The 16285-nt window shown below is 40.7% G+C and overlaps 1 protein-coding gene across 2 annotated transcripts in view; it reads left to right on the top strand.

Annotated features, from left to right (window-relative positions):
* The window catches only part of LOC137501180 (putative serine protease F56F10.1), a 519998-nt gene that overhangs the window by 476700 nt on the left and 27013 nt on the right, over nucleotides 1-16285 (top strand). For both annotated transcript variants that reach the window (XM_068228040.1, XM_068228041.1), the window contains exons 6-7: nucleotides 819-1096; nucleotides 12694-12814. In XM_068228040.1, the coding sequence (XP_068084141.1) occupies nucleotides 819-1096; nucleotides 12694-12814 (399 nt within the window). The remainder of the gene's footprint in view (nucleotides 1-818; nucleotides 1097-12693; nucleotides 12815-16285) is intronic.

Here is a 16285-nt window from a genome sequence, read left to right on the forward strand (position 1 = left end):
CCATCAACAGTAGTTCTTCTACGCCACACACTTCTGAAAGTTTCTCTCCACTCTTGTTATATCGTTTGTCTTGACTTCTCCTTCCCTCTATTAACATATCGTATATTTCTCTACCGTATAATCACCCACCCTTGCATTAAAATCGCCCATTATAAAGATTCGCGCTTCTTCATTCTTTAATTTGATTTGACTTATTTATCCAATGAAGTCATCCAATAATTTTTACTTTTCAAACACCACTCTGCATAGTTCTAGCAAAATCATATTATTAATACTCTCTCTCAAATTTTTCCTTTCAAATATCTTCATCGAGGTCTAATTCCATTCGTTCTACCTGTTTCCACAGTGCTTCCCTTACAGACACAGATATTCCTCGCGGATAAAGTCTTGTAAGTATCATCCCCTGTTTTCTTTTACTTCAGACGTTATAACCCGGTATATGTATTGTAGTTCATATACAACAGTGACAGAACAATAGGAGAAGTATTTAAATGGGGGTAGAAACTTCCCCTTGCCCTGTAAAGGAGTCTTTCAGTGGTGTCTAAACAGCTCTTAGTCGCCAGTGTTTTGATTATTCGTAGCAATCCAACTTACCTAATGGCCTAAAGGGATTGAAAGTTTTGTCCACATTTCTTATATCTGCTATTGTGTTTAGGATAAAGAAATTAAGTAATTCAAGTCCCCATTCTTCAGACATAGAACTGACGAAAGCTTTACATTCATAGATCAGTAATTTCACTGATTACATGTAAATATGCAATTATATGGTCTTTATAAGGTACTGGAGTACATAAACTACGCATTTTTTAAAATTACAGGACTGAAGAGTATGATTCCTGGCTCGCCGATAAATTCCATCGTAGATTACGTAACAGTTTGGTAGATATCAGTGACAATGTAACTATTCAATATCTACCCTACTATCAATCATACACTTCAGTGGTGTGCACTTCGATAACAGAAAACACTCACGGGAAGTCAGTCTTGGAGATCCTCATAAATATGTTGATGCACAATGAAACATATAACAGTCTGGAGTTAATTACGAGAGATGACATCACTATTGGCTTCCGACAACTATCAGATCTCGATGGAGGTAATTGTCTGATTATTCAGCTAAGTGTCGTTATTCACATTACTAGATGTTGTTCCCGACTCTGCTCGGGTACTTTCTGAAGGTTTAGTTGAGTTTCTTGTATAAGGTGTATCTGATTTAAGTAAATATTTATAGATTTCTTTGTAGTGGAGGTGATTTATATTTTACGAATAATTTTGTAGATTAAAAGTTATGTGTTTAATTCTAAGGTTTAGTTTGAGATCATTGCTTGTTGTTTTAAGGGGCCTAACATCGAAGGTCATCGGCCCGGTTTGAGATCATTAATTTCGTGTTAAACTTTATTCTTGTGGCACCCAAAATTGTGTGAAAATTAACTACAGTAAAGTAAATAATGAAGGTAAGTTATAACTCTATATACAGGATGGTTATTGTTAAACTTTCGCTACTTGAGAGGGCCCCCATGAATAGCGAGTAATCGTAGGACAATGAAACTTTGTAGAAACATTTATAAGGATTTGCGGAAAAGAAATAACGAATAAACAATTGAAGGAAACTCATTTTAACTTCCACATGAGAGGGTAACATTTGTTAATTGGGTACCATGTTTACGTCCTAGGTTACAAACGTTGCTCAATGTGGCGATCATCTGCATCTACGACAGCCTGGAACAGCACTATAGATTGCTCTACTAGGGCCCAAAACATCTCAGGCGGGATGTTGGCTATCTCCCTCGGTATGCTCATATTCCACCTCTCTTGTGCGTTAGTGTCCTGTTAATAAACCCTGTCCTTCAGGTAACCCCACAGCCAGAAATGACATGTGTTCACATCTGGTGATCTTGGTGGCCACGCAGCTTGGGACGATCGGTCAATGATTCGGTCTTCTCCAAATGTGTTACGGAATAACCGAGTGACCTCGCGAGCAATGTGAGGTGGAGCTCCAACAGGCATCAAATCAGTTGAGTCCAAAGCACCTCTCTCCTGTAGAGCAGGGATCATATGTTGACGAAGCAGATCACAGTAACGTGGTCCGTTCACGCTGCATATCCTTGGTCCTCAGGGTTCGAGTTTCTCAAAGAAAAATGGACCAATAATGGACTGTGGCTTGAACTTACACCATGTTCACTATGCAGGGTAACTTCGTGAATGTTTTTGAACGTGACGGTCCCTAAATGCAACAGTTGTGAGTGTTCACAACCCCAGTGATCGTAAAGTGTGCTTCATCACTCCATCAAATATTCTATAGCCACTCATTGCCAACTTGAACCCTTGCAAGAAACGTAAGAGCAAAGTCTGCGTCACGTGGCAAACTTGGTGAGTAGGGTGAACTTTGCACGGATACCATTAGTTTCGCAGCAATTTTCGAACGGAGGACCATGGAACGTACATCTGTCGTGACACAAATTGTTCACTGCTTGAAGATCGCACATTGTGTCAAGAATTCGCAACCATGGCATAGTACCTTCTTCAACAATTGGTGGGGAAAATGGCCGTTGGCCTCCCAAGGAGCAATTCCCATATCGCCAGTTAATTTGAACTTCCGAGCCATGTTTTTCAACACCGGTGCGGGAAGATAGCCTCTCCGTATTCCCTTCATGCGTCGATACTCGCGAAGAGCAGCCACATTATTGCTTTTGTTTTGATAAAACAGCTCTATGAGTAAATCCCTGCTCACCTTGCCCAGACCCATGTTGACGCCCTGCAACTGTAATGCACACTGATGCTTTTGTTTCACCCCTACGTCACCGTATCAGGACCGGCGCCTAACGGCATGTCATGACACTAACAATATTAACAACGAGTATTCTGCAGGGCACAGTCTGAACATCATTCCTATAAAGTTGGGCACTCATTCGGTTCATAGCATTCCGTCTACACTGGCTGAAGTAGCGAAAGTTTAATTATAACCACCATGTATTCACGCGTTGCGCTAAAAATATGATGTACATGATTCCAAATGTCACTGGAACTGTCAGACCTGGCAGTGTATAGAAGTATCCTAGTTACAATCGGATAAATGAAACAACGAAAATGTAGTTAAAACTAAATCTTAATAAGAAAGTGTTTTTAATTCCTTCAAGCTAACAGAAAACAAAACTCCTCTTAAATGCTCAAGGTTCGAGAGTGTAAGTATAAATTACGCCGGTATGCCTACTCAGAACTACAAATGAGGTATCGGAATACAGGAATCTGCTGATTATTATATTCGTTTTGTGACTATACTATAAATTTTGTTCTCGAGCGTGCCTAACAATTCAATATTTGAATATGAAGAGCTGCAATAATTGGTAACAGCACAATGACTGTTAATTATTTCGCCAGTTCAAGTGTATACGGAACTTCGGGTTCACCGTCTCATTTACCAGCACATCGTAATGGCAATTCATACCTGGTTATGAACCAATGCATTCAATCTTGTCCGGAATGAACCTGAAACGTTATTTTATAGGTTTCAGTTTTCATACGTACAATTCGTACAATTATGCGTTACTGCTATTGGATATCACCAATCCTTCTATTCAGTTCCAACTTGGAGTTTTAACACCGATAGCTTTACATTTTAACAATAACAAATTATTGTTCCTCTACTTTTTAACACAGGAAAATAATAGAATTAAAGAATCCGTACTGAATACGCCTTCTCTAGTAACTTCAGACAGTCCAGTTCCACTAATTTCGACATATGTTACACCACGAGCGCACTGTTGCGGCTTAAATATTTTCTTCTTCCATGGCCTTTATCACACTTACTTTCGTTGGTTCCATCTAATATAATATGCTAATTATAGCGTACTGAATACTCAAATTAATACTCAGTGACTATTAACACACGATTAAGCTGCTCTAATAGCTTTAGAGTCAATTTCTCACTGTTAAAATATTCTGTACCGTAGTATTTATATTATTACCATCACGTAATGTAGCAGACAAGGAGCTTCTTAATCCAGGCGCCATGTTCTAGGGAACTTTGCGGCGCACGATTCCTCAGGCCTGTATTCTCACTGTTTCAGTTGATATTTCTAATTAGCACCACGGGAAAACGGCACACTGACCCCCTTGCCCACCGAATAATTATGTAAAGAATTTTTATTCCACGCTAATTTCTCTGAATGGATCGTTTTCCTGATTATGTATATCTTACTAGTGGACCCGTGCGCAGCTCCACAACATTCCTTATAAATACGTCAGATAACTCATCTTGATATGCCTGTCCAAGTCATATTGTTTTTCCTGCCCATTTCAATAATTTTATGAACATTTAATACAGATAATATAGTTTATGGATTTTCCAAAAATAACAAATGTGTTTATTTTTAAAGAGATTCCAAATACCAATTTTAGCGTCTGTAACATCTTCAGTTGTGTGATCCCGCTCGTATGTGTACCTTACCCTACAGTTTTCTTTCCCAAACAGTAAGTCATAATATGTTTACCATACCGATTGGAACGAACTTTTACTTAAACGGCATTGAGAGTGCCACAGTTCATCTCAGCTACCCCAAAGACTATGAGTTCGTCACTAATATAGTTATTTTCAGAATTTTAAGATTCACCCCTGTAAGGCACTCCTTTCGAAGGTTACATTCTTTACCCGATACCTCCATTTCAACTCGTCGTTGGGCAGCCTAGTCAGACGAAATGGGGTCGCTCAGCGGATACCTCAGGGTTTTCTAATGGCAAGTAAGACATGTAATCTTACTATAGAATACGCTTAACGTGAGTACAAGAGATTAGCAACACACGGGTGACGCCTACAGAAATACACGACGTAATAGTAGTAACCGTCGACAAATTTTATCTGAATATTTGACTACGTGAGAACTTGTCATGATTAAATGGAACACTTAATTACTCAGTACTTCTCTTAGCTATCAACTAACTTATGAACTAGGCTGTAATGGTAGAATTTATGACACATACAATTGTAGAAAATAAATAAGATATTTATTGATAAAAAATTGGATTATTAAATTGGCATATTATGTGCGAGGCATTATTTGAAATCGCGTAAAAATAAGTATGGCTAATGAGTCAGCGCTGGCTCGTAGAAACGAAAATAATATCCAGTATTTAAATTATGAAGATCAGTTCCTTTGTGAAGTAAAACTTGAGTATCTACATATTTACAATAGATCACTGGACATCTAAGGTCCACACTGCAGTTGAGACATAAGTGTAATACCAACACAATCAACTTGTTAGGGTAGCTCATTTCCTTTAGACTAATTAAACAAGTCTCACTTAGACACAATGTTAAGCCGAAGTGTATCTCAAATCCACTAATAAGTTAAATCTGAATAAATCTGAATACATCTGAATAAATCTGAATAAATCAACATAAATCTGAGTAAATCAAAATAAATCTGAGTAAATCAAAATAAATCTGAGTAAATCCGAAGTCATGGTTTTGTTGCTACGTTTTCGTTGTGCATGGATAACTACTTACGAACTAAGGCATTCGTTCCTAGTGCCTGATAAATACGGCTCCTATCCTAGCCTTTCCCTAGCTGTGGTTCATTGAGACAATGTAAGTTCAAACGGAGAATGTTAATCTATTTAGCTATCTAACTAATTTCGACATAATCCTTGGCTGTCATACACATGTCCTTTTAGGTTCAATGTCCCTTTCCTTAGTTATATTCCATAACATTCTATTTCAATGCAAGCTACTTTATTCTTACGCAGTTACTATGGAAGCGCTATGCCGCCGTGTTCAGAAACATACTCTCGTATACATCGGTGTCGGGAATGAATTTGGTTAAATACAGCTATCACACGTATCGTTGTATTCCGATATTCATTACAACACATCTAAAATTGACATACGATTACGTCACGAGCATACTTCTACAATAATAAATCCTGTTCATACCTTGGCTTAGGACGCTCCAGCGGTGTGGGCAATCTTACGTATACGAATCATAAAAAAATATAGTGTGGCATATCTTAAACTGCAGGCACTCGATGGCCCCTGCGTAATGCGAATAAAACTTCTCATATCACAATATAACTCATACCTTTGCTCCAGTTAGCATAATCGTAACCTTATTTCAACATCCATCTAATATTTTAACATCGTAGCCTCAATAATAACTCGTCGCGTTCCCAAATTCACGACTATGTCAAAGTACCACACTGTTTCTTAAGACAACATTTAAAAGTTGCTGTATCTCATAACCTATGATTGAGTTCAATGCCCTTACTGTGAAGCAGAACAATGCGTTATTCCATCTGTTTATTTTTACACCGTGCACAACCCCTCGTGACGTCAACTTGTAACATTACCTCTATGAAATTTCTGCAATCTCCCAGTATGTCATTATAATCAGCTGGTTCCACACTTCTCTTTTAAACCTCACGCTACATACGAGTATTTCGATCGATATACGTTGACGTATATATCCATTACGTCAGAAACTACTGCTATATTGCTAAATCATGTAACTACGAACTTAAATATCTCACACTTCGTTGGTAACATTCACTTGCATTTCTTATGTATCGGTCTACAATTGGCCCATCGGCACATACCTAAGGTACATGTGTAGGCAAACCAAAAATTATGCGATTAAATATTGTAAATGACTTAGCTCGTTCATGGTTGTCCCTGGTCCAGCTGTTCTGTTCCCAAATGGATGTAGTTGGGTCTTCTGTTAGGTCATGGGTTGGACATCTGGTACATCATTCGCTTCTTCATTATGGAAAATGCTGTCTGGATTCCCGTCGCCTTCCTCATCATGACTCGGTCGGATGATTTCCCGTCGCCTTCCTCGTCATGGCTCGGTCGTATAGCAAGATATACTGGTCCCCAGGTTGGTCCATCATGTGTATTTAGCACATCATCCTCATGGTCTTTTTGTCAGTCTCTAAATTGATGATTATAATGGAGTGTACAGTCATTATATAATTCCTTTTTGACGTCTGTAATCCTTAATTTTTCCTTTTAGTTTTTTTCTTTCGTGGCTCTCCGACGTATCCTCGATTTCGTTGGTAATGAATTCCGTGCGTCTATTCTCTGTCTGCACTTCTTGTAGATCTTGACGAAAACTTATTTTTTTATTCTGATTCAACCGTTGGAGATGTTTCTCTTCTTGTGTGTGATCCTTTTTATGTTGCCTTAGTCTCCTTTTGCACTCTGTAGATCACAGCGCTGAGTTTCCACCCACGCGTATCTCGTAGCTCTTGTAGGTGATTCCTTCTTAATATCTCGAGTTAACTATGCTATTTTTCGGTGATTTGACTTGTTCTTCCCCTTTCCAATGCTTTTTCCTTTAATATACGTTTAGATCCTTTGTTACTCCTAAAAGAATTATTCCGCGGTCGGTAATTGCGTCCTCAGTCTTCGTTGTGAAAATTTAATATGAAGTTTTTTAACAATCAAGTTTATTCTACCTTTTTTTTGTAAAACAATACAGTAGACCGTCCACTGTCCGTTTCACCCTGAATACTTGACCATTCCATGACGTGTATGGTCCTCTGTGTCATCGCAACTGGTGTCTATTCTTTGCTTGCTATAGATTACATGGCCCATACCTTCAGTCGGCGCCATTTTGAAAGCTGTCGCGGACGTGTGAACGGGCACACCCCCTTCCTTTAAGGGTGCTAGGGGTTTCTTGCCCCTACAGTAATTTTCCAGATAAAAGCAGAAATAAGTTTTTAAAGGAACAAATCATCATCTTCACATACCGTTGGGTAGGCAACCCGCTGATCGGACTTGTCTTGCGGTTTGCTTATCTTCCCCTATTTTATTTTTCAGCCCTTAGTGCCGAACTACTAATCAGATTTCGTTCAAACCACTTCATAAGCCCTCTCATATGTAATAAGAACTGTGAAAATTTCAGCGAAATCAATCCAGTAGTTTTTGAGTCTATTAGCTTCAAACATACCAACATCCATTTTTATATATATGATGAACTTACCTTGGTGATTGTAGTTTTATCGTACGTTGACTTTTCTCTCGTAACACCCCTTATAAACTTATAAGTTTACTGACAACTGATGTATGACGCACATCTCTCTTCATCGTTAGACGATGATTATTCTTCTGATTCGCCTTTGGATATCACTTCCACCTGTCCGATAGCCTCTTCGTCTTATTCATTCCACGTATAGTACGGTTTCAAGTTACTGGCTTTATAAATGGCTTCATTGGTTCCATCCATGCTTCGTATTCTATATGAATTATTGTCGTATGCCTTGGCAAAACTATATGGACCAACAAACAACTGAGAATAGAATAGAACCTAGTAAGAGGATCTCAAATTGCTGGTTTTCTAAGTAATACAAGATCTTCCACTTACAAAAGTAAATGAAAATGACTTTAGAGTCCAATTCTCACTGTTAAAATGTTCTGTTCCGTAGTATTCACATTATTGCCCTCATGTATACCTGTACAAAACAAGGAGATTCTAAAGCCAGGCGCTATGTTCCTGCGAACATTCCAGCACTCGATTACTCGCGCCTGCATTCTTGCTTTTTCAGTTGATATTTCTAATTATCACCATGCGAAAACGGTACAGCACGAATACAAACGCAGCGGAGGTTATAACAATAATATCCGATATTTAAATTTTAAAATGTTAATATTATTTCATCTTTCTCTCAACCAAAAATCGAAACGGAATAAAACATAACTTATAACATGTAATCTACTGAACGCCTACGGAACTACTCTTTAGATTTTGTGGTCCAAGTTTCGCATCAATACATGAAGATCGAGAAGAGAATTGAGTGGAACAGTTTTTTCTGCATATTCAACGTAATTTGCTCTGTCTTATCAGATCATCTTTAATTCCTTCGTAGCTATTTATCCCAGCAATATGCGATGCCTGATTTCTTTTTCATAGCTGCCTGTATCCTCGATTACTGAAACTAGTTAAGTAAACTGATAAACTCTTTGGAGGTTGCATATTTGCTGTGGTAGTTGAATCTCTGCACCTTTGTTGACTACTATTTGGTCTGTTAAATTATAAATAAACACCTTCTCTCCAGATTTCATCCTTCACAATCGCTTAGATAGACATTTATGATAGATTACTAGGAATAACAAAATATCAGCTTCCCGAATGCATAGGTTGCCAAAAATGGACAAAGAAAATAAATCAAGAAATTTAACAAAACTTTTGAAGCTATTGCAGAATTAAAATATGAAGCAATAAATTTCATACACATATCAGTAGAGTCTCGCCGGAATTTAGAGTATAATTACAGTAGAATAATGTTAAATAAATTGTATTTTATGCAAAAACTATTTTAATCCTAGTGAAAATTAAAATCATAGTAAAATTTGACTTTAATGGAGATTATTTAACGTATGTTCACAATCCTGACAATCTAATGGATCTTTCTTTTTTACTCTGATACTTTTTGTACGCTCTGGAGAATTTCTTTAAACAGTATTTAATTCAGAAGAAATGAACCAAGGTGCCTCTGATAGTCACAAAAGTAAATGCACAATAAAACACTTAATAAATAAAACTCCAAGGCACTGTTTTTTATATAATTTTTACTCATTATTACCACACACCTAGAAGTGCAGGTCGCCCATGGGAGACAACTACAAAGACTTTCGCCGGGCTTCTTCAGAGGCCACACGACAACATCATCACAATTACTACAAACAGACACTGAACGCCAATGTTTATAGAATTAAATGGATCACCCATACACGCAATTAACTGAATTTCAATATTAGCTATTTTAATACTAAGATAATACAGAGCTTTTGGACCAGCTGACCACTCGCTAGCGCAACTAACAAGTATTTTACCAAAGGGAAACTTGACACCATCTTTTAAGAGAAAACCAAAATTCGCCCATTCGAAGAATGGAAGCGTCGGCAACAGAAAGGCAAGGATCACGAGGAACAGTTCTCGTAACAGTGTTGACAGATCCGCAGAAATTCAGGAAGGTATTCCACTTTTAAAAATATTCTAGAAAATACTAAATTAGCTAGACATCTTCCAATTTTTCCGTCGTCATTATATAGACCAAAATGCTAAGCAGAATTATTTTACCCAGCTGCACATCAATACAGTACAGTATTATGTGCTGAACTTCAAACTGTTATCAGTTTTAAGAGAACTCTCAGAATACGTTACTTACACGTGAAAGAAGAAAAGGCGTTATATGAATATGGTTCTGGAAATGCTTCATTTCCAAATTAGTGCTAATTTTCTACAACTGTGCATAGTACTTAGGAAACACACGGAAACAGAACGGAGCAGCATAGCACATGAAACTCCTTCTCTTTCCATGAAACGTGAAAAATGTCCTCCGTTAGCATTGATAGATGGATCAAACCACCGTCGCCTTGAATTTCGGATGGGTGATGTGTCCCTGGAGTAGTGCGTACGGTTTTGCATTCTTCCACTCTCTGGGGTATGATGATTCTCTGCATCCTCTACCGGCGTTTGATACACAAGAGCTTACAAATTCCCCTACAAATAAGAGTCTAGTGAGTTCAGATCCAGGGAACGTGGAGGCCAGGGAAGCTTTACCGGACCCATGTCCTTATAACATCGTTCTTCTTCTCCGTGTGTTTGGCTGTACCTTACTTTGTTACACTCTGTAGTACCTCGAGAATGCATTGACGTGTCAATGGCATGGTACTCTAGCGTATAAGAACTCTTAAATGCAACCGAAGTGGAATAAGAGTACATGATCCATGACATAATTCCTAGAAGCAATAAAAGAGTAAAATCCTGCTAGGATTTCGAAGTTGTTACGGCCTTTCTGTCCCTGACGGAGAACCACATCTATGAGGGAAGGAGAAGGAGGGAGGGAGTGGGTCGATGACGTAGACGGTAGTCCCTTTTAAACAACAATCATTATCGCCATCATCAAAAAGATGAAGATGAAATGGTTTTCAGCCATTCAGTTCATTCGCTCAGGGTTAATTACACTAGTATCCAAATTTAAACATAATCACTAAACGAGGCCATACCGCCTGAGAGGAATGTCAGACGGATTGCTGAACAAACTGAAGCTGAATGACACACCATATGCCACACAACTTGTAAAAAAAACCGTGTCAGAGAGGTTCTGATAGCTATAGTACACCTTTGACAACAACTAACAAAACTTGGCAATGTCTTCCGCAACAAAATATGGTGTTAATAGGGTGTATGGTTACCCCCTAACGGCCACACATGCTTCGCAGCGACGTGGCATACTCTCTATCAGATGGTCCAAGAGCTCTTGTGGCAGTCGATCCCATTCCTCCGAAAGGGCAATGCGAAGGTGTTGGAGGGTCCTTGGTGGAGGCTGAAGGGATGAAATTCGCGTTCCCAATGCATCCCAGGCATGTTCTATAGGATTCAGATCCGCAGATCTCGCTGGTCAATCCATGCGATGAATGTCTTCCCCAGACAAAAATTCATCCACCTGAGCAGCGCGGTGTGGTTGGGTATTATCGTCCATTAAGAGGAAGTCTGGACCAACCGCACCTCAGAAGAGTTGAATATGTGGTCTCAGTACCCCATCCGTGTATCTCCGAGCGTTAACAGTGTTCCTATGACCACCCATGAAGATGTGCAGGTCCGTATGGCCATTCAACGTGATGCCGCTCCAAACCATGACGCTCCACACCATGAAGCCACCACTACCATACTGGTCCCGTTCCACGATGTTCCTGTGTTTGTGTCGGCTACTCGGTTCTCTCCAGATTAATGTGCGACGGGAATCGTTCTGCAAACTGAAGCGGGATTTATCTGTGAAGAGCACATGGCCTCCATTCATTCATGGTCCAGTTTCGATGTTGACGGCTACACAGTAAACGGGCCCGTCTCTGTGCTGGAGTGAGCGGGACGCACACCGCTGGACGTTGGGCAAACAGCTCTGCTGTTCTGAGTCTCCTGTACACAGTTTGCCGGGAAACGGCAACCTCTGAGACGGCTGGAAGCTCCGCCGACAATTGTCTTTGCAGTTGCACTCCGATTTCGTCGGGCTGTAAAGGCCAAATATCGGTCGTGCTATGCGTTGGTTACCCTTGGTCGACCTGGTACTGGCCTACAAATAACATCTCCTGTGTCTCGAAATCGTCTCCAAAGCCTGAAAATGACACTTTGTGGCACATTCAAGGATACGGCAATTTCGGTCTGTGTCTGGCCTGCTTCCAGGCGGCCGAGTATTCTACCCTGCAAAACGGGTCCAAATGGCGTCGTTGGACCATTATGTTGTCGCGTTCACCACGTGGGTACACTCCGCACACTATAACAAGGCAAGCACGACTAGGGGAATATGGGGTGCAGGCACTGGCTGTGTTTACCTTGTGGTTACGCCGCTAGTCAAAGTAGGGAACACTCCTTTCCTATACAGAGCGAACACGTAAGTTTGTTAGGTGCATATGTCGTGCGATTTGCGGTCTATTTCATGTTACCCTGCTTACTCGTAACTTATGTTTAAGTTTGGACACTAGTGTACATGATAATTTTCAGTGCCCCTCAGGATTCGTTCCTTTTTATTTCATCCTTCAACAAGCAGGTAGTACTGTGGGTGACACCCCATCCGCAGTGCTTCATAGAAAAGGAAGGATGCAGATAGTGCTTTGATTGATTGATTGATTGACTGACTGATTGTTTTATTGATTGATCGAATGATTGATGGTTTGATTGATTGATTTTAATTCTGTTTCAGATATGTGGCTTTACCAATGTTGCAACGAGTTTGGCTATTTCCCGACATTATCGTCGGACAGACAGCCGATTGGAGTAACGCATGATCTGAATGATTGGGATGAAATCTGCCAACAATGGAAGTAAGTTGTATTTGAGAACATAAACAGGACTCACTTTTTAATCTTTACGGATATTCATAATCATTCATTGGTAAATTTTCCTTAAAAGTTAACAGTACAACAGATCCAGATTTCATTACCGTGCTCAAATTTCATTGGTGATGCATAGTGTTTCGTTACATTCTGCTTTCTATTGTTCAAACAACGTATTTGTTGCTATGCAAGGGTGGTAACCGGCAGTTTTATCAGAGGTTTGAATGAAGAACTTTGCAGAGTGAATTGTGTTGGTGGTGGTAGTGGTCGTTTCTTTTAAGGTGAGCAAATCTGTCTTACAGCTGCCTCTGTAGGTGAATTGTTTAACAATTAATAGATTGCTGGAATCTGTAATACATAGGAGGAGTCGTAAGTGGGCAATATTTAATGATGATTGTTTTTACTGTGATTGCACACCATTCAATCTACGTAGCTGAAGGTCTGTGAATATGTTATATTTGATTCGTATAATTGTGTTTTGTGTTTTCTCTGTTCATAAATTGTCATTTCCTTTACTCTTCTTCTTTTGTTTTATTCATTAACTTGACATTTTACAATCTCTCTTTCATTTTAGTAGTTTGGCTTCCCAGATAGATGCGTGTTGATCTCTCTTTTTACGGCGAGGACAACCGGGTCCATATTCCGACAATTTTAATCTGCTCTGGTCAACAATTGACGGCCTATATTTTAACGCCGACTTTTTCACCGCGTCTACGACTCAGCCTTTTATTTATTGTTTTGAATGTATACGTCTTATTGCTGGTACTGACTGGGTGGGCCGTTGTAAAGGGGAAATACCTCTCAAAACTTATCAGAATGATAAAATATGAATTCTGACTCTTCTAAATAAGAGTGTATCGATATTAGACTGATCATGGCCGCGAGGGATTAATAATGTTATTGGCATTTTTACCTTTCGGAGACGCCGAGGTGCCGATATCTTGTCCCGCAGTAGTTCTTTAATGTGCCAGTAAATCTACCGGCACGAGGCTGACGTATTTGAGAACCTTCAAACACCACCGGTCGGAGCCAGGATCTAACCTGCCAAATTGGGGTCAGAAGACCAGTGCTCTACCGTCCGAGCTACTCAGGCCGACAAGTGCAGATTAAAGACACCTTACGTCTCAAAAAACCTAATATAGTCGAGGGCAGAAGAGAATAGGAGTTGATCAAGGAAGATCAGGTAGTAATGATGAAAGTGTCAATGAACGTGTGTAATGACGTCGCGGGTACGGACTCCGTGGTCTCGGAATAATGTCGGACAGCGTAGAAATAGAAACGAAATAACTCAATAGGAATTACGAATAAACAGATGAAAACTGAACACGCGATCCCTGAGAAACATTAACCTTGGATTTTAAAACGAATCATAAAATGCACATTTACCCATAAATTACATGATCACCCACCAACAGTTTCGTGATCGACAATTACTACAGTTTCGAGTAACACCCGCATCTACTGCATATATAATCAGAGCATAACGGGAAGAGGTCCATGGTGATGTTGGTGAGTACTGTTTTAAGTGAAGAACGACTAGGGAATTATCCTCCCGTAACACCAATCAGTAGTACTCCCATTTATAGGCACTAAAATGTCAGGAACTAGGTAGTACAAATGTTCTATTCACGCATATAAATCGGCACTATTCTGTAATTTAAGTGATCAAAGACGCGTGCAAATCATTCTCAAATACACTGACTGACAGTGACAATGCAACACCAAGGAGGAGTGGTTCGAAAGGGATGAAAGTTGGGAAAAAAACAGAGACGGCACGGATGAATAATTGATGTTTATTTCAAACCGATATGCAGGTTACACAATGCGCACGGCATCGACTCAGTAGGATGTAGGACCACCGCGAGCGGCGATGCACGCAGAAACACGTCGAGGTACAGAGTCAATAAGAGTGCGGATGGTGTCCTGAGGGATGGTTCTCCATTCTCTGTCAACCATTTGCCACAGTTGGTCGTCCGTACGAGGCTGGGGCAGAGTTTGCAAACGGCGTCCAATGAGATCCCACACGTGTTCGATTGGTGAGAGATCCGGAGAGTACGCTGGCCACGGAAGCATCTGTACACCACGTAGAGCCTGTTGGGAGATGCGAGCAGTGTGTGGGCGGGCATTATCCTGCTGAAACAGAGCATTGGGCAGCCCCTGAAGGTACGGGAGTGCCACCGGCCGCAGCACATGCTGCACATAGCGGTGGGCATTTAACGTGCCTTGAATACGCACTAGAGGTGACGTGGAATCATATGCAATAGCGCCCCAAACCATGATGCCGCGTTGTCTAGCGGTAGGGCGCTCCACAGTTACTGCCGGATTTGACCTTTCTCCACGCCGACGCCACACTCGTCTGCGGTGACTATCACTGACAGAACAGAAGCGTGACTCATCGGAGAACACGACGTTCCGCCATTCCCTCATCCAAGTCGCTCTAGCCCGGCACCATGCCAGGCGTGCACGTCTATGTTGTGGAGTCAATGGTAGTCTTCTGAGCGGACGCCGGGAGTGCAGGCCTCCTTCAACCAATCGACGGGAAATTGTTCTGGTCGATATTGGAACAGCCAGGGTGTCTTGCACATGCTGAAGAATGGCGGTTGACGTGGCGTGCGGGGCTGCCACCGCTTGGTGGCGGATGCGCCGATCCTCGCGTGCTGACGTCACTCGGGCTGCGCCTGGACCCTTCGCACGTGCCACATGTCCCTGCGCCAACCATCTTCGCCACAGGCGCTGCACCGTGGACACATCCCTATGGGTATCGGCTGCGATTTGACGAAGCGACCAACCTGCCCTTCTCAGCCCGATCACCATACCCCTCGTAAAGTCGTCTGTCTGCTGGAAATGCCTCCGTTGACGGCGGCCTGGCATTCTTAGCTATACACGTGTCCTGTGGCACACGACAACACGTTCTACAATGACTGTCGGCTGAGAAATCACGGTACGAAGTGGGCCATTCGCCAACGCCGTGTCCCATTTATCGTTCGCTACGTGCGCAGCACAGCGGCGCATTTCACATCATGAGCATACCTCAGTGACGTCAGTCTACCCTGCAATTGGCATAAAGTTCTGACCACTCCTTCTTGGTGTTGCATTTGCTCTGTCAGTCAGTGTATATTTTACCAGGGTTGTTTTATGAGTTTACGGTTTGCTAAATACGTTAAACAGATCGTAACAATGGCATTTCTGGTAGAGTCAAGAAAGATGACTAAGGAATTAATTAATTCAGTAATTGATTTAAGACGAATATAATTTATTCTCTATTAAAGTTTAAGTGTGAATATTGTCCATTTACAACCAATAATTTCACAATATTTTAGGAAAGACCTTTCAACATTATGCGATGTAATGGGGCAAAACTTCAATGAAGCCAGTTTCATTAGTTCCAAGTAATTTTCATCACCTTTATCGTCTTGTAAATCACGAGCAAGTTATGTAATCTCCTTTCCACTGTGTATT

The sequence above is a fragment of the Anabrus simplex genome, chromosome 6, assembly GCF_040414725.1.
Source record: "Anabrus simplex isolate iqAnaSimp1 chromosome 6, ASM4041472v1, whole genome shotgun sequence".
NCBI lineage: Eukaryota > Metazoa > Arthropoda > Insecta > Orthoptera > Tettigoniidae > Anabrus > Anabrus simplex.